At 37.0% G+C, this 18617-nt stretch overlaps 1 protein-coding gene across 2 annotated transcripts; it reads left to right on the top strand.

The window, feature by feature from the left end:
• Window positions 1-1451: 1451 nt before the first annotated feature.
• On the top strand, window positions 1452-5956 carry rhcga (Rh family, C glycoprotein a). Of its 2 annotated transcripts, none has more exons than XM_081605200.1 (11): window positions 1452-1747; window positions 2241-2433; window positions 2563-2713; window positions 2792-2939; window positions 3020-3186; window positions 3274-3411; window positions 3625-3761; window positions 4303-4427; window positions 4619-4692; window positions 4768-4844; window positions 4926-5956. In XM_081605200.1, exons 1-11 carry the CDS (start codon window positions 1537-1539, stop codon window positions 4960-4962), a joined length of 1458 nt encoding a protein of 485 aa, XP_081461326.1. In that variant the 5' UTR covers window positions 1452-1536; the 3' UTR covers window positions 4963-5956. The 2 variants fall into 2 exon arrangements, with proteins under 2 accessions (XP_081461326.1, XP_008403665.1); XM_008405443.3 differs by having other exon boundaries at window positions 4929-5956.
• The last annotated feature ends 12661 nt before the right edge of the window (window positions 5957-18617 follow it).

Raw genomic sequence — 18617 nt, forward strand, 5'->3', positions numbered from 1 at the left:
CTTTGTACGTGGACAGGGATGTTTCTCGCACTCCGCCACAAAGGGTCAAAACTGCTTGCAGTGACGCATTAAGCTGGTAAAATACGAATATAATGAAGAAGAAAATATGTTTTTATTTTAAATATGACATGTAGATTGTAGTACTAGTTAAAAATTACATTTTGGGTTTTACTCTAAAATGTGAAAAAAGAAAAATTATTTTCAGCTTGAGCTTATTGAGGAACTCTATTTTATATTTTGAGCACATATTTTAGACATTGAAGTGTTTTTTTTCTTTCCTCTTCTGATTCAATCCACAATATTTTGCTTTACGAATAACTGAGTGTACATTTTGAATCAACTAGTGAAAGAGTTTCTGAATTCCTTGAATTCAAACCAAAATCAAGCCACAATCATGTTTAACATTTAACGACATTCTGAAATTTAAGCTTGATTTTTGTTGTTGTTAAATTTCACCTTCTCCCAGAATCACTTTGTACAGTTTGAAAACTTTTTATACAGACCTTCTTCACTTCTTCATCCAAGATCCTTTAAAAGTCGCACACGTTATCTGATTTGCAGTAACTCTCATACAAACGTTTCCAAATTAATAAACGTGCCAGCAGTATTCTGATCTTCTGCACCCAGTTTCTTCAGGTTAGCTCTCCTTTTCCAGGAATTAGCCAGAAAAGTTCATAGGAGATTCTGTTACTGTGTCTAATTTTATGATGCTCAATTGTCAACATTATTTATCCTGTTTAAATATTGTTTATTTATACATTTGCTTTGCATTTTGGCTATTGATATAAGTTACTTTTCCCTGTGTAGGGCCATCAGTTTTGTATCTGGTGCTGCAGCAAAGACATTTCACAGGCTTTTTTTTAATAAAGTAAATGTTTTATTATCACTAATAACAACAACAACAACAACAACAACAACAATAATAATTATTATTCTTTGGACAGACTTTTTTTTATTTAAAAATTGTGCAAAATGTAAGTTTTATTCCATGTCAGAAATAAGTTTATCTACTAATTCCTCTAAATATTCACAGTCCCTAAAACATTAACTACAAGTTACTAATATGTCAGAGATTTATATGTCTCTGATATCTCTGTGTTGCCAGAGAAAAGTTTAACTTACTTTCAAAAAGTTGAAACTCCAAAACTTTTTTCAATACTCAAACAACACTGCAACATTTTCCTAAAGCATTCAGAGAAATAGCATAAAACGAGGACATGCAAACATTTTCCTTTTTAATAGTTCATTTCAGCAGCACATTCTGCCTGCACTGTGTTGTGATTTCCACGTCCCACAGCCTTTTCTAGAAGTGATATTACCAGTCTAAAAACCAGTCTAAAAACTTCAGATGAGGAGTGGCTTAGCTCTCAGCAAGTACAAGGTACAAGTCCACACCTTGCTTCTGGGCGGTGGACAAGATCCCGCCCCCAATACAAATCACTCTATAAACATGATGGCACGCTAATGCAAGACACAGACGGGGCACCGGACTGATAGGATCAGTACCAGGAGAGGGTCAGCACCATCACCATCATCATGGGAAACTGCTGCGAGAGATTGGGTCCACAGAAGAACACGTACATGCGTGTGAGTCTGCCAGCCGTCTGCTTTGTGTGGCAGATTGCTATGATCATCCTGTTTGGGGTTTTTATTCGCTATGGCAAAGAATCAGAGGCACGCTGGGTGGAGTACAGGCACAATAATAACCTCACCGACCTTGACAATGACTTCTACTTCCGATATCCCAGTAAGTATGAAAAAGTAGACAGAGATTTTAATGTGGGTGTAATGGATGTTTGAGAAAACAGATGAAAAAATATCTGAATGCAAAATGTGCTTTTGCCGGTTTCTTTCTCTGACAGGGACATTTTAGGTGCTTTTCCAAAGACGTACAGAAAACACCATGTGTTTACAAAAACTAAGAACTAATTCAAATTGGGAAAATATTTAATTAAAGATTATCTATCTATTTTTTATATCTATTATCTGGTAGTCTGGCTGCAGTTGAACAAAACGACATTCTGCAACAAAAATCCTACAAGTTACTCTCCTGAAATATTATTGCACATTAAGGGAAAAAAAATCATAAACAAAACTTCCAGAAATAAACTGACCTCACTTTTTAATCCTGCAAATTGGAACTGGAGTTGCACAGATATTGTTTTTCTTGAGAAACTGCGTTATCTTGTTCAGAGCAAGCTGTTGCATAACAACTCCGCCGTTTGTTTCTGCGCCTGCAGGCTTTCAGGACGTCCATGTGATGATCTTTGTTGGATTTGGTTTCCTCATGACCTTTCTGAAACGCTACAGCTACGGCGGCGTGGGATTCAACTTCCTGATTGCCTCGTTCGGCCTGCAGTGGGCTCTTCTCATGCAGGGCTGGTTCCACTCCCTCGATCTGGACACTGGAAAAATCTACATTGGGGTTGAGAAGTAAGAACTTTTCCCTGTGGAGTTTGTAATGCAAGTAAAGTGAAACTGCATTCTTCCACCGGTCAGGTGATGTGATCTGTGAAAGACATATATTTCCAGTTGAGATTGAACTCTCCTTCTTCCAAACAGCATCATCAATGCAGACTTCTGCTGCGCCGGCTCTCTGATCGCCTTCGGCGCCCTGCTGGGTAAAGTCAGCCCCGTCCAGCTTATGGTTGTCACCTTGTTTGGTATCACTTTGTTTGCTGTGGAGGAATACATCATCCTCGAGCTGCTTCACGTGAGTCTGATTAACCAATCAAACCAGATTTCATTCACTTCAGAGAGAGTTTTTCCTGACGTGTTGCTGTTGTTACAGTGCAGAGATGCTGGTGGGTCCATGATCATCCACTGCTTTGGAGGGTATTATGGACTGGCCATCTCCTGGGTGCTCTATCGACCAAACATACACCAAAGTAAACACCTGAATGGGTCCAACTACCACTCGGATCTGTTCGCAATGATTGGTAAATAAAGATTTATTTTGGCTTAAAATGTGGAACTCTTCTCTGACAGATTTTTAGATAATTTTTTGATTTGATTTCAGGTACTCTGTTTCTCTGGATGTTCTGGCCCAGTTTCAACGGAGCTATCGCAGACCACGGCGACGGACAGCACAGAGCGTTCATAAACACCTACATCGCTCTCGCCTCCTCCGTTCTCACTGCTGTTGCCTTGTCCAGCATGTTCCATAAAAGAGGAAAACTGGATATGGTACAATATCTCTTAATAATTCAATAATCAGGCGTATTTGTCTTAATTGTCATGAATAACACGTCCTCTGCTCCCCTTATGCAACAGGTTCATATCCAGAATGCCACTCTGGCAGGCGGCGTAGCCATGGGAACATCAGCAGAGTTTATGATCACTCCTTACGGCTCGCTTATTGTGGGCTTCTGCATGGGCATCATCTCCACCTTCGGCTACGTCTTCGTCACAGTAAGTCTGCATCTTTTTCCTGTGTCGTCTGCAGACGTAGAGGTGAAAAAAAAAGACACAAGAATGTGTTTTAAACAGGAAGTTGGCAGCATGTTAGGCTGCAGGAAAGTACCAAGTTATTGAGACGAGTTATTTTAGGCACATCTAGATTTTAAATATTAAATGGAAAAATTGAGAAAGTACTTCTAAAAACAACTGTAATTTTGTTTCCAGCCCTTTTTGGAGAAAACCCTGAAGCTCCAGGACACATGTGGCATTCACAATCTGCATGCCGTCCCAGGAATGCTTGGTGGCTTCCTCGGTGCTGTCGTTGCTGCAGCAGCGAGTGAGGATGTCTACGGTAAAGAAGGGTGAGCCAAATGAATGCACTCATAACTCAAACCTCATTCAACCCCAACCAGACATCTTTAGTTGTGGCAGTGGTGGTTCCCTGTACTAGCCCCTTCTGTCTTCTCAAATGAGGCAATAATAACAAAATGTAATTGCTGTAGATTCATTTTGTTTTGATTTATTAATTTATAGATTGACATTGTGACATTAGACTCCATTTGGGGCCCTTTTGCACAAATCAAAGACCACACCGAGGCCAAATCCTAAGCTGTTCAGTTTCCAGTTTCAATGTAGTCAGCCAGCAGCACTGCACAGCTAAACTTATTTACATCAGTCAGACCACTGATTTGGTGCTTATATTGAAATAATCACCAGAAATCTGCAGAAAAGTGAGACAATGCATGTTTTTTTGTCTTTTGACACACCCCTGACCTTGGTTCTCCAGGAAGACAAAATCTCCTTACTTCATCAGACTATTAGATTAGTAACTGATGTAAAAATGTGTTAACCATTCATCAAAATCTGATATACATCTCTGTCTACATTTGTATTTCCGCCTAGGCTGATACATGTATTTGATAAGGAGGGCAAATATGCAAACAGAGGAATGGGAACGCAGGGAGGATATCAAGCTGCTGGGACATGTGTGGCGATTGCCTTTGGACTGGTTGGAGGAGCCATTGTTGGTGAGTTTAAAAAAAGTGTGATGCAGTTGGCTTCAGTGCTTATTTTGGCAATGCTTGTTAGTGTTAAAAATCATAAAAAATATTAAATCTGCATATGTCTTTATGAAATGAGTATATATGTACATTGAGCTGTGACATCTACTGTTATCAAAGGATGCCAGAGGTATTTTATTTATTTATTTATTTTAAAGGGCTCATCCTGAAGATTCCTATCTGGGGTGACGCTGCTGATGATCACTGCTTCGACGATGAGGCTTACTGGGAGGTAAGATCACCTTTTCCACCACTAGATGGTGCTCTTTCCCTTTAAATTACGTCTCTAACCAATATAATTTTGCAGCTTCCTGAGGAAGAGGAGGAGATCCTTCCTCCTGTTTTGGAGTACAACAACCACATGATTCACAAAAGCCAAGACATGTAAGCATATTCACACTTTTACACTATTTTGCATCTTTTTTCTGAACCTCCAGCTAACTGTGACTTTCTTCTTTTCTCCGGCAGAGCCGAGTCCAGTTTCTGTGCCGAGCAGAGTTAGAGACAAGCTGTTGGCCCAAGTTTAAATTTGAACATAATGCAGCTCTTCAGTAACATAATTTATGAAGGTTTTCACTTTGCCATTTTTTTTCTTGTTTTTTTGACGGCTTCTTGTCAGGTTCGGATTATTGGAAACTAAAATGTTAAGTATGTTTCTTTTTAGATCTAAAATCAGTTCAATCAGATTTAACGTGGATCTTTCACTGAGGAACAAATGTCATGAATTATTGCTGTGACCATGGTTCTTACTCCAGCCTGTATGATGTGAAGTTGGATGTTTTTATGTTCTTTAAGCTGATTTTTGTCAGTACTTTTTCAATGTAATTATGTCTAAAGCAATTTAACTTACTGCAGAAAATTGTGTAGCTGAAAAGGCTTTTTAAAGTGTGTTATTTTATGTAATGCAAACAGGAAGTGATCAGGTTTGAAAAAGGCTGGTGTCGTCAGATATGGCAGGTTTGAATAATGTATTTACGTCAGTAGTAGTCTGCATTTATCATAAATTCTTACAGAGTAACTATGATACAGTTTATTCAGTTTGATTGCTGGAATGTTGATTGTTAACTCCGGTTGCCAAAGCAAGCGCACCAACAGGAAAACTCAGATTTCAAACATCTATAACAAACGTGTGCTCCTTTAATGACTGCATCTCACGAACAGGACTGTCCTAAGATGATATTTATTAATAAAACTAATTTCTGACAGTTACTGTTTAAATATTTAATTACAGGACCTTTGAATCGTTTGTAAAGCTTTATGAGACAGTAAGGGTTGAAAAGTCTTGTGTATTTAAAAAGAAAATAAAAGACATTTTTCAGCATGTAGCATGAAACCTCACCACCAATAAAACCTCAGTCGTATGTAAAATAATATGCCAGTCATATTTTCATGCACTCTAACAGTTTCAAAAGTTATTTCTCTTATCGGTCTATTGTTCTAGATTTTGTAAGATGAAATTGTATTTACCTGAAATAAAGAAAAAAACAAAAAACAAATACTCAGGAATCATAAATTTGTTTCTCAGGCATTGATTACATTTTATAATTTGTAATCAAACAGCTGTAATGTCGCAGTTTGTGGATTATTTAATACTTTGTTTTAGAATTACAAGATGCATCAATGAAAACATAAAGATGCTTGAAAAGCAAAGATGTGCACCAGATTTCCACCTACCCACACACACACACGCACGCACACGCACACCCACACCCACACCCACACACACACAAATATTAACAAGAAGTAAGAAAAATCTGAGAAACGTTACTCCTTGAATGTGACAAATGACGGAAGTTGTGGCTTTTGTGATAAGACGTATCAGAGGAAAATAAGAATAAAATAATTCCCAAAAAAGGCTGAATTTCTCTCATGCACTAAAATAAGATGTAAAATAATGCAACAATATAAATTCCTGGGTTTTCCTACTTTAAGCCACAGGGTGGCGCTCTGCACACAGAAACAATGTATCTGTTCTGAACACAAATTAGTGCAGTTGAAGATTGTAGGGCTTAACTTAGAGTTTTATTAGTTTATTTTTTATTAAAGATAATATATAATGTACAGTCTGTTGGCCCCGCATTATCCATAAACAGGACAAATTTCAAGTTTAGCCTATATGGAGCTTTCTACCAGTAAATGAGAGAACAGTAGAAATAATTGTTCAAGCAGGAGATGTTAGTAATAAAATAATGTGCAACTCTTTGGTCATGCATTAAGATTCAGGAAGTTTTTCATGAATCTCTGACATTTTTAATAATTTTCTTTACGATGGATTTTATTTCTGTTTTCTAATTCAGCACTGCAAAAACAAACCAGTCAAGTTTATTTAGTCTATTTCAATCCAACAAGAAAAACATATATATTATTGTTGGTCTTTATGTCTAACAGATATTGGGATCATTAACTAATTGAGGGGTTTGATGCCTTAAACAACCTTTTTTCCTTCAGATTTTATTCCTAACGTATCATCTCCTTTAGAAACCTGCCGCTTCAACAGAGCTGCAAAGCAAATGGCTGAATGCAGACAACAAAAATCAATCCAGATCGCTACACATTTCACCAACAAACTGGCAAAAGGCTAAAATGTTTTTTAAATCTATTTTTGTTTTCTAATTCTTAAGATTAATAGATTTTTTTTACACTATTATAGATCCTTTTTTACATGTTTAGTCCATTTCAGAATCAATACCTGTTTTTTATTTTAATTTTTCACCCACTTTTTGTCAGCTTTTGGGTTATTGTGATGTTGCAGGAATGAATTAGAGTTGGTCAGGTTCTGCTGCAGCAACGTTTTTTTTTTTTACATCTGTAACGTTCCACTTGGGTTATACCAAACACATCTTTTCTTTTGGTGTGCAGGTTATTTAATTTTAGACTTGTTTGTCCATAGAGCATTTTTACAACTTCATCTGTGTTCTCTATGAAAACATCTCCAGTCAAATCTGTGTGGCCTCTTTGTGATTATACAGGCAAAGATTTACACATACATATTAAAAAGACTCTTGTGACATTTTAGGGTTTTGTGACATATAATGTGTTGTTTTTAGAACTAAGTTCTGTTGTTTTGATGATCCTCCTTTGGGAAACTACTAATCCAAACAGAAAACTGACTGACTTCACATTCTTTCAAGACATCTTTAAATCCCTTTCGAGACCCACAAACATATTGGTTATTATTTATTCCTCACCAGAAGCTAATTGCATTTTTCATGGTACTGAAAATGTAAAAGTTTTTTTGGTTTGCTAACTTCTACTTGATTCGTTCAGTAATGTAGAGATATTAAACAATCCTGTGTCCAAATTAGAAATTAGTGCGTACACAAAAGCTTTGAAAAAAGATGTGAAATATCCACACATTAAATTTGAAGTACATTTTTCTGGTATTTGATTACAGCAACTAGAGTATTTTGGCTAAACTGGAAGCTTTTAAAGTATCAGCGACAATAAAGTCATGAATATTCATCTCACAACAAGCTGTAGAAGTAAGGAGACTCGTTGAGAGCCGACCTCAGGAACATTTTCTCTGTCAGCTGTGAGGATGGAGAGGCTCAGATTGTTAAGGCGGCTCCCTGAGGTCTTTGGACACTTGTTGCCCCAAGGCCTCTGGCCTCTTTGCACCCTTTCACTCTGATGGTAATGATGCTCGGACAGACCGGTCAATAGGATCATCTCCTGACCAATCACTGTGACATTAATGAACTGTGAAAACAGAGGCTGGACATATGCTGCATGCTGGCTTTGTCAGGTTAGCTGCTGGCAGAAGCTTTATTGATGGATGAGGTTAAACAGGTTAACTGAGGGCTGAAGCTGCTGCTGTCACCTCAGAGTCTGAGTACAACAACTTCCACATAGAGACCGGGACTTTATCCGTTTAAATGCCTTTAATAAAAGATGGTGCATTCAACTATAGGGCTGCATGAAGGTTTGTTTTTCTGTATAAATGGCATCAAAACTCAAACGTTTTAAGCATTCTTTGGATTTTAAACAATGAGCTCAGAGCTTTAAAACAATTTCAAGAGAATTGTTATCAATTTTATAAAAGCTAAGAGTGTTTAAAGCCAATTAAAGGAAAGTTATTGAAGTTTTCTGGAAAAAAAAAAAAGTTTGTTCTTTGACGACTGTGGCAAAAAAAATACCAAAGAAGGGAAAAATATATTTTAAAGACAAAATTTGACAGGAGCACAGAAACAAAACCACCAGTTTAATTACATTTTCACTAATATTGGTGAATTAGTATGCTTAAAAGGTTTGAAAATGTATTTTCATTATGTTAAATATAGAAAAGCAGGTCAACGCAACAAATACTGATGCACATAATGCATGTTAAGAGAATGTAGAAATGTTCTTGGAGGACAAGATGGAGGAGGATCAGGAAGCGTTTGGTAAAAGAGATGTTTCTCTTAAATTATGGCGCTTCCAGGGACCTGATGCCAGAGGAGAGTAAACACACCTCTCCTCGTAGATCATATGACCCTGGGGAGAGTGTTTGTGAAACCACTTGGTCTGCTATTGTCCTCCTGGGACTGGACTCCACTGAAAAGCTGCAGAAAGCCTGTAATCAGATTAAAGGCTGCTGGGAAGGGGAGGAGGGATTTTTGAGGACTCGCAAAGACGTCGTGGAAGTTCCCTAATCAGTACCTGCCATTGAAGTGCAGAAAAGAGGCTAAATAACGCAGCAGGAGGGAAGGCGGGAGCCAAGCTGGAGGGACAAATTGGCCTGTTGTTGGGGAGGGATCGTGGAACAATGAGGGAGGGGAGGACAATCAGCGAGTATAGAGCTGGAGAGAATAGATGTGATAGAAGCAAGAAGGAGACGGGAGGACTGCAGAGGCGGTGGCCTCATCCTATCTTGCCTTGGCAATTATATCATCTTTTTGAGCTGATTGGAGCAGGCGTCCACTTCCAGCTGGGCAATAACACGGACGGAGCGTCCTAAACTTTTTCTCTGTGTTCATAAAATAATCACACTACGCCAAGGGGCAAGATCTCAACTCCTACTGTAACGTAATAAACGTCCCGCAGGTCTTCATGCATTCGCCTAAATTCCTCACAAAGAGTCCAGTCCACAGCACTGAACACCGTGAACCAATGAAGGGCCGTGAACCTGTTTTTTTAATGTGCTTCACAGGAGTTCATTTGTTGGGGTCAAAGGGGAAGGTCTCAGGGGGGGAAGACCTCTCAGCAAGCACTGGTGCGGAGGAAAAACCAGTGAAATCACTATTCATAGCAGGAGATTTGGTCACAAAGGCCACTGGTTCCCCGCTTGGACTGAAAGAAGGAGAAACGAAAGCCGGTTTAAAAAAATATGTGAGGAATCCAACGTGAATGATTTGGCTAATTAAGATGCACCTGCACACCAGAGAGCTAATCGATGCTTATGTAGCAGGTATTAGAGCTACATTACCTTATGCTGCTGGGCCATGTATTCTACCATTAATAAGGTCATTTGTGTATAGATATGATGGGATTTTTACCCTTTCCCATTGAATCATTATTACGTCACAGACATCTGCCCCAATTTACTGCTTTCTTTTACATTCCTACAGAAACGAGAACAAATCTTACAAAAACTGGAGACAAATCACCAGCAGCTATCAATGAATGAAAGTGTAAATGTATCATGAAATAGTCATTTTAATCTAATTTTACAGGTATTTAGTTATGAACTAGAAGGAAATTGACTCTTTTTTAAAAAGTTAAAAACAGAAATGTTTGGCTGACATTTATATAATGTATAACCCAGATGAGACAATACTTTGTAAAAACACTTTTTGCCACAGTAAAGAGTGTGAGCCTTTGGTTGTGTGTGTGTAACACATCTACTGAAAATTGTCCCTACTTTTCCTTGTAATGTAGCTCAGACTCAGCCAGACTGAAAGGAAAACATCTCAGCGCATGACACTGCCAACATCGCGTTTTGTGCTATTAGTTTTCTTAACGTTTTGCAAGTAAGAACGTTCAGGTTTAGTCTCAGCTGATCAGTGGACGATCTTCCACATGTTTGCTGCGTCTCCTACTTTAAATAAGACTTTTCATGACTTTTCCCAGCAATGTTTGTTTTTTGTTGCCACAATTTCATGAGGCCAAATAGGACCAATAGTGGACTTGTCAATTTCTTTCAAACTTTCTGTCTGCTCTTATTAAGTTGTTTGATCAGTAATGCCAACCCTATTCAATGCACTCAATAAGTGCATCAATAAGTCGATGATGAGGGAGAAACGTTGTCTTTAATTGTATTACTGGGAAATCAGGAGGGGGCATATGTACATAGACATGCCATGCGTTTTCAGTCTTTTATTTTAATTTATTCTATTTGCAAATAGAAATCTGCAACATTTTCAGTAAATCTGGAGGAGACAAATCTGTAAATATATCTGTTTCAGCTGGCAAGACACTTAACACAATTCCTAAAAATAGAAATAACTAATAGAGCACTTTAAAAATATACTAGTTTAAAAAAAAATCAGTGACAGAAATATCGACATATGGACAAAAAATGCAGAGTAAAAAATATAGGAATTATTTAACTATAACTGAATTTTCCTAACGTTAGAAATGCCGTACTTGTTTATTTTCTAGGTTTCTATGTCATCTGTCAGCATTATGATCATTTTATCTTTAGGTTTTGCAGTTTGTACAGGAGTAGGCCCATGCTTTACCAACTATGAAACATCTGGCATAACTTATGGCGAAACAATGAAACATTGAGGAGCGTAATAGTGTATTTTATAGTTCAACTGTCTCAACATGCTGCAGCCTGGGAGGCCCTTAGAGGCCTGCAAGGCTTTCCTGACAAACATCTGGTGTCCCAGAGTTTGCAGAGTTTTTTACTTAATCTTTCAGACATTAAGTAAAAATAATAATATTAATCATATTTGATGCCAAATATTTGTAGATACAAAAGTCAAAGAAAAATAAGCAAAAATATTTCCACTTGTTAACATTTTGCATGAAGTTGAAATTCAAATTCCAGGACAAATAAATATAAAGGACAGCAAAAATGAAGCACCTGATTAATCCTCAACAAACCCCCGAGGTTGTTGACAAAACCAACAATTTACTTAATGCAACCAGTGCATTATCAACAAATCAAAGTCAAAGTGGTACATTTTCATGTCTGAGAGCCAAAATACCTAAAGAAAAAAATTCAAAGACCATATTTTTAAAATAAATGTTCCAAAAGTAAAGGTGTGTCTAAAAATTTTATTAATCTAAGAAACAATTTTTTGGGGGGATAAATCCTTTTTAACAAGAACAATCCAGGACTGCTTTTGCAATGGTTATCGTCTCTGGAGGAAACGTAGGCAAGTCCTTGGACTGAAACAGGAGGACAGGACAGATTTCTAATCACCCATAAAAACAAACTTTCTATTGAAATGCTTGTTATGAAATAATTTGGATCTTTAATTTAAATGTAGGAACAACCCATATCTAAGAGATAACGATACTTCACAGTTTCTGCCACCTAAAGGTGTTGTTTGTGAGCACAAGGTTCACCGTGTAAGGAAAGTTTTCAGTATTTAGATGTTCACACTCAGTACAAAATGTGTCCTGTATGTTTTTCCACAACAGCGACTCATTTTTCTCTCGATGTTTCTGCCAAATGAGTCAAATTAAGTTGAGACCAGATTTAGATGCAGGCAAAGCAGCTGAACTTCCTTTTCATGGATATGATGCGCAGCATTAGCTTCATTCACTGTGCAGCTCACTAATGTCATGTAGCATTTTTTGGTAACATTTGTTTGGGAAAAACAAGAATGCAGATGACTCTGAACAACAGACTAACAATGCAAGTCAATTTTAGCAATTAAAATTGCAATATTTATCACAATCCTTGAGGGTTTAGCATCACTGGGCATAATAATGTCTCATTTCTTGTTAATAATATTCTGTTTCATTTGTGCAACATAAAACGCAGAAATTCCTGCTGTGAATGATTGAAGAAGGTAAATGTGCAGAAATAACCCCTAATTAGCATTTACCTCTGCAAAAGACTCTCTCTTTTTATCTATCCATCTCTTTAATGTAAAATACAGATTATTATTAATTAATCCACAGGGAAACGACGTCCTCAAGTGTGTTGAGTGCAGATCGTTAAAAAAAGCGACTCCTTTTTGTCAAAAACTGAAAGAGTGAGCTTCTCTGGAAGAGAGCAGTGACACTTATTGCTCCATACAGTTACAAAATATAAAAGCTCTTGCTTTCTTGGATTGCAGTGGAGGAAGAAATCAGAACGAATAGTGACTCATGCTCCTTTTTTGTTGTGTGGGTGTTTTACTTTGACACCTACTTTATTAGAAATGACCATGGATGCATTTAGTTTAAGCCCAGTAAAGGTTATAAATATTTAGTTTCTAAAATAATTGCAGGAATTGCACAAGCTGTTTTGCACAGAGAGGGGGCGGTAATCCCACAGTGCGACAAGCAAAGGAGGGAAATTTGTGGAAAAAAGGAGGGAAAGACGGAGACAGGAGAGGTGGGGAGAGTAATGATTCTCTTGGGAAGGGAGGGTGTTTGGGTGAAAAGCAACAGCATATGTATTGTTGGAGGCCCTGACTCGCCACCCTGGAGAGCTCCCTGTTCCCACGGTTTGCTCAACAAACAAACGCAGCGCCCCACTCCTCCACTCCCACCCCTCAAAACATACACACACCACCATGCTCCTGCACGCAGCAGTGATGTCATTAATTACCATCAAAATGAGCATGACAGCAAGCAAGTGTGCGTGTCTGCAAGCGAGGCTTTGTCTGTGCGTGCGTTTGTGTGTGTGTGTGTGTGTGTGTGTGTGTGTGTGTGTGTGTGTGTGTGTGTGTGTGTGTGTGTGTGTGTGTGTGTGTGTGTGTGTGTGTGTGTGTGCGTGCGTGCGTGTGTGCGTGTGTGTGCGTGTGTGTGTGGGGAGGGTGGGGGGTGTGCATGCATGTGTGTGCGCATCTATGTGAGTGAGGGAGGGAGATGTAGGGAATGAGAAAGAAAGCGACCATTGTCCGTTCTGAAATAAAGAAATCTCCACTGAAGCATTGTAAATGAAAAAGGCAGAAAAATGGACTAAATTCTGGGATCTCTGAGTGAAAGCTGGGCTGTCACATCTTGTCAGAGCCTCACAAAATGTGATGTGCACACAGCAGCTCGCCTGGCCATAGAGACACACTGTGTGTGCTGCCCTGATGAAATCCAAGCCTTTTCCTTCTCAGTGTGCCCCAGCTCTTTTTTTGTTTTAAATGAACATAGCATGTAGTAATAATAATAATAATAATAATAATAATAATAATTATTATTATTATTATTATTATTATTATTATTATTATTATTATTATTATTATTATTATAGTACCTGTCTTCTGTCTGTTGACTGGTACTCAGTAGAAAGGTTTGCAAGGATTTATTTACAATCCGGAAAGGAAATAGAAAATAATGGCTTATAAAGTTCGTTAAAAAGCATGTATCATAATTTTTTTTTACAACTTTTCCTCTTTGTTCACTTTTAGTGCACAGTAGTTGTATTCATTTCCATGGCTGAATTCGAGAAACATGTTCAGAAAGTCAATAAAGTGTGAGAGAGGAACATGGCTGATAGTTGCCACAGAGTGATAATATTATTTTTGGTTTGTCGAACTCCTAAAAACAAACCAAATCCAAGACAAAAGTAGAGATAGTAAAGTTTCCAGCGCAAACCTGAGTATATAGAGTTAGTATTGGTCTGGAACGTATGACAGAATAAACAGAGCAGTAGCTTAGAGACCTAACAAACCTGCTCTGGGAGGAATTTAAAAGTACTCTGTTTAAAGTCCAGTCTGCCTTTAGTTCGCCGAGGGGATTTTCACTGGTATACTGAACTGCATGGAATGCTAATAAGTTTGAGATTTCAAGTTGGTGATATTGAGAATGAATGCTACTAATACTGCTTACCCAGAAACTATATGTTAGCAATAAAAGGTGCAAAATAGCATAACTAGCATAGCATTCAAATAAGGCTATGCTAGTCTTAATCTTAGTCCTAATCGTGGTATTCATTTTGCTAAAATTTATTGTGGCCATATTTTAGAACCATTTATTTATATGTAATGAAAAATGAGACAAAATTAGAGATTTCAGTCATACTATTATTTGGCACACAACTTGGAGCTTGGAGCAGTGGCTCTTGGATCTACATTGGCCGTGCTGGTGTAACGCAAACAAGAGCATATTAAAGATTGGAGAATAATAGATATTTTTAAATGGTTAAATGGGAGGAGGCCATATTCCATAAACCAGTCTGATAGGATGTGGTGCAGGACTGAAAGGGCTGCAGTATATAGAGTGACGTTTTTCTTATCCTAAGGGCAACACAATGTTATAACAAACAACTCTGTACCTTTAAAGACTTTATGTTTAATATTATAAGTGTTTATTTTTTCCAGGTTTTTGATGAGTTAGTGCTGATCTCTAGTTCACACCTCTGACAGATTGTAAGTCCTTAATGATGACTGGATAATTTAATGACTGTATACTTTATTTTTAATTAAAAAAAACAACAAACAAACAACTATTTCCCTGTTATTTAAATTAGAGTTGAAACCTAGAAGTCTTGTTGGACTTCATAAGACAAGCTCAATGCCCCAGAAACTGATCAGCTTCTTACATAAAGAGAGCAGAGCTTATCAGCATAACAACCAAAACTAATGCAAAGTTTTTTGAAGATGAAACTGAAAAGAAGAGTGCAAAAAAGAGAAAAAGAGTCAAACCCTGTGGAACACCTTAAACCTCAGCTCAATTCAAACCTGTTAATATAACTCAACCCAGAGCAGCAGGCTGCTATAGTAATGTTTTAAAATCTGTCAGATTTAAAACCCTACTCAGGATTTCTTGCACATGCCGGACAGTTTGACCTGAGTCCATACAGTTATCGTTTTACTTTATGTTCTTCTTTTATTTTTAAAATATGTTTTCTAACTAAATCAATAATGGACAAAATATGAAGAAATGTGCCAAGAAGTGCAAGTGTTGTCCGTGTGTATGCCTAATTTTTTAGCACTATAATGTACAAGCAGTTAGTTTTTGGCAGAGCGAACTAAACGAGGCTTTGGCTGTTCAATCAAGCAGATCAGAGACTGGCATTGCTGTCGAACACACAGCCAGCAATGCAATGGATTCCACCTCATCAAAGTTTGCACTGATAATTGCTACTATTTGAAAAGAAGGCGTGTTAATTAGATGCCTTGATTAGGACCAGAGGGAAAAAAGAAACAAACGCAGGCTTTGTTGTCTTGAACAAACCTATCAGCTTGGAGGTTTACGTATCTGCTGAGCTGTAAGGCTTTTGTTTGCGAAGCTTTGATGAGGTCCTTGTTTCAGGACCAGTCCCGTCTCTACAACTGGGAAAGCATCCAACAGTTCATCAGCGATACAGAAGGGCTGCAGTAATAGAAAGCGTGAAACAGGCAGCAGAGATGGTCGCACTCTGCACTGTGGAATAAGAATAAATCTTTGATTCTCAGCATCTTTGAGATACATCAACTTGTTTTTGACATGGCTTTCATAGGATGAAGAGAAGCATTTAAACATGTGGGCCAGACTACCAATTTGCATTTAAGTCATGGAATGCATCTAAAGCTATTTAGCTGCATTTATGACACAAAACTGTTTTTTCTATTTTTAGTTTTGTGTCAGGTTGTCTGGTGACCAGACTGGCATAATTTTCAGCTCTGCCAACCAGTTGGAAAATAAAAAAATCTGATATTTTTCCTATCAGTTAGTTTGCGGGAACATCGACACACCTTGGGTTGGAAGTTATCACTGAAGGAAGAAAACTGAATCAGTATGGTATTTGTCTTTTTCATGAAAACCTGTTGGTTATTCATTCATCCTGTTACTTGAGGGAGAGTTAGACTTTACAACAGATAACAAGAAGGCTGAATGTATCACATGTATTAAAAAATGCTGTAAATAGAAACTTTGCTTTAGAATATTACTTAAATCCTGTTTTGCAGGGAATGCTTCTCACCCACATGATGCAATGCTTCCATTACTCATGAGGACTAATAGTGGGAACGCAAGAACAAATATTTATCGTTCTCAAAAAATATTAAAATCAGAATCAAGCTCTTTGAAACGTTATAAAAATCTACAACTGGACATAACAAAACTACCAAATCTGATTGGTGCATCTTTATGCACTATTTATTAAGAAGTTTATGTCAGTTGTTTGAAGAGTCAAAAAATGAATTCAAATTTGAGCAGGTATGCCTGTCCACATTGAAATCACCAGCTTTAACGGGGAAGTAAAAGTCCTTTTGTAGCGCTTTTACCATCTACTTTCTAAGTCTAACAAACAACATTCACTGTTTACATATCTGCTTCTGCAGAGGGAGACATTAAAACAGCTTTAAGGGGATTGTGAATGATGCAACAGATCGCAACATTTCCCCAGCAGGGGGTGCTACAGCAGCAACATTACATTATCACTAACTCTCTCTTTTCTTTACACAAATACATCTAATATATAATAATAATAATAATAATAATAATAATAATAATAATAATAATAATAATAATAATAATAATAATAATAATAATAATAAAACAATTAACCTTTTCTATAGCTCATAATTATAGAAAAACAATTCTGCAATTAGAGTAGTAACTGCTGTTTTTATTTCACTTTTGTCATGTTTTTCAGGTTTACAAATTATACATTCACTATTAAGTGTTCAAAGCATCAGTTTTAAGTGTAATATTTAAGCATCCTGGCATGAACAAAGACAGCTGACTTCATCTTCTTCTTGACGTCTTTACGTTTGAAACCCATTTAAATGATTCTTGAAGTTTTTAAAGAGACTACTGGTCACACATGGAGACTTGTGGTTTTATAAGATGTATGAGGTACATAGAATAGCTAGATTCAGTAATTTGCTCTGTTTAATTTTATTAGATGTCTGCTAAATGTTGTATTGAATAAATTTGAGTGTATCACCCTTTCTCTTTGTGAAAGATGTGTTCAGAGGCACATCACATGTAAAAAATTAAACTGTAAAACATTTGCAGGGTCTCTTTTTTAAATTTAAAATATCAGATACTAGTTTTTTTATTACTGGATTCTGGTAGTAATACTAATTTTGGTACTGATTTCATATCACACCTATAATTTTTTATACATTTGAAAGGTTTAAATGAGTGAAAGTTCTTGTTATTTCTTCATACAAAATGTATCTTTTCCCTTGCAGATTTAGTTTAAAGTAATCTTTTGCTTTGACCAACATATTTGTTCTGACGTGCCAACAAGTTGGAGGGGCCTAAGGAGAGTTGGACTTCAGTCTGACAAAGACTCTGAGGACGGAGCTAAAGGTTGAAGACATTCCTCTCTCAAAGATGTAGAACTCATCAAAATACGAGTAGAAACATGCAAAAAGCTGGTCAACAATTATAAGAAGGGTTTGACTGCCAATAAAAATATTCAAATGTATTACTAGGAAGATTATAATGTAACATCTTGTCTTAAAAAACAAAAACAAAAAACAGAACATTGATTAAAAAAATAATTTTTCCCAAAGGTGATATAAACTGAAAACACTGCAGCAGTCAAATTTCTGATACTGTAGTGAACAATTATTTCTTAACGAGAGATTTTTCCTTTACAGAAATAATACTCTCAAATTAAAAGTTGGAGTTTTGACATTTTCTTTAGTGTTAGATGATACTATAGCAATAAAATATGAGCTTTTCATCTTCACTTTTGCTACTGGTACAGATTTACCTCCATACATTTTCGTTCTGTAACAACTTCAATATTTTCACTTTCATCAATAAAAACCCACATAAAAACGTTTTGTTCTTAATACAAAGCTGAGTCTTGGTCCTTCTCTCTTTGGTACATATGTACTCTTGTCATTACAAAAGTTGAGGATTTACAAAGTATTAAAAAATATGGTGAAATGCAACATCTCTGTTATCATGAGTTGATCGGTTTCATGATTCTTTTCAGATCTTTTATCCTCACTAGGTCCCTCTTCTTTTTCAATATAAAAATTCTATTTGGGAACAAAACTCATGCATATATTTCCTAAGTATGCGAGCTGGCAGAGTACCGCAGCAACCTCTTGAATTAAGCGTTGGGACTGGATGATGAGGTGAGAAGCAGAAAATGCCTAAAACAAACTGCGGAGGGGCTCCAGCCCAACAGCC

This window comes from Poecilia reticulata, chromosome 3, assembly GCF_904066995.2.
Source record: "Poecilia reticulata chromosome 3, P_reticulata-male-v2, whole genome shotgun sequence".
Classification (NCBI taxonomy): domain Eukaryota; kingdom Metazoa; phylum Chordata; class Actinopteri; order Cyprinodontiformes; family Poeciliidae; genus Poecilia; species Poecilia reticulata.

What these genes read in the sequence shown, in the direction of transcription:
- rhcga (XM_081605200.1), top strand. Translation starts at nt 1,537, where the DNA reads ATGGGAAACTGCTGCGAGAGATTGGGTCCACAGAAGAACACGTACATG. An exon ending in TCATCCTCGAGCTGCTTCAC is followed by an intron (nt 2,714 to 2,791) that starts GTGAGTCTGATT and finishes CTGTTGTTACAG; the next exon opens with TGCAGAGATGCTGGTGGGTC. An exon ending in GGTTGGAGGAGCCATTGTTG is followed by an intron (nt 4,428 to 4,618) that starts GTGAGTTTAAAA and finishes TTTATTTTAAAG; the next exon opens with GGCTCATCCTGAAGATTCCT.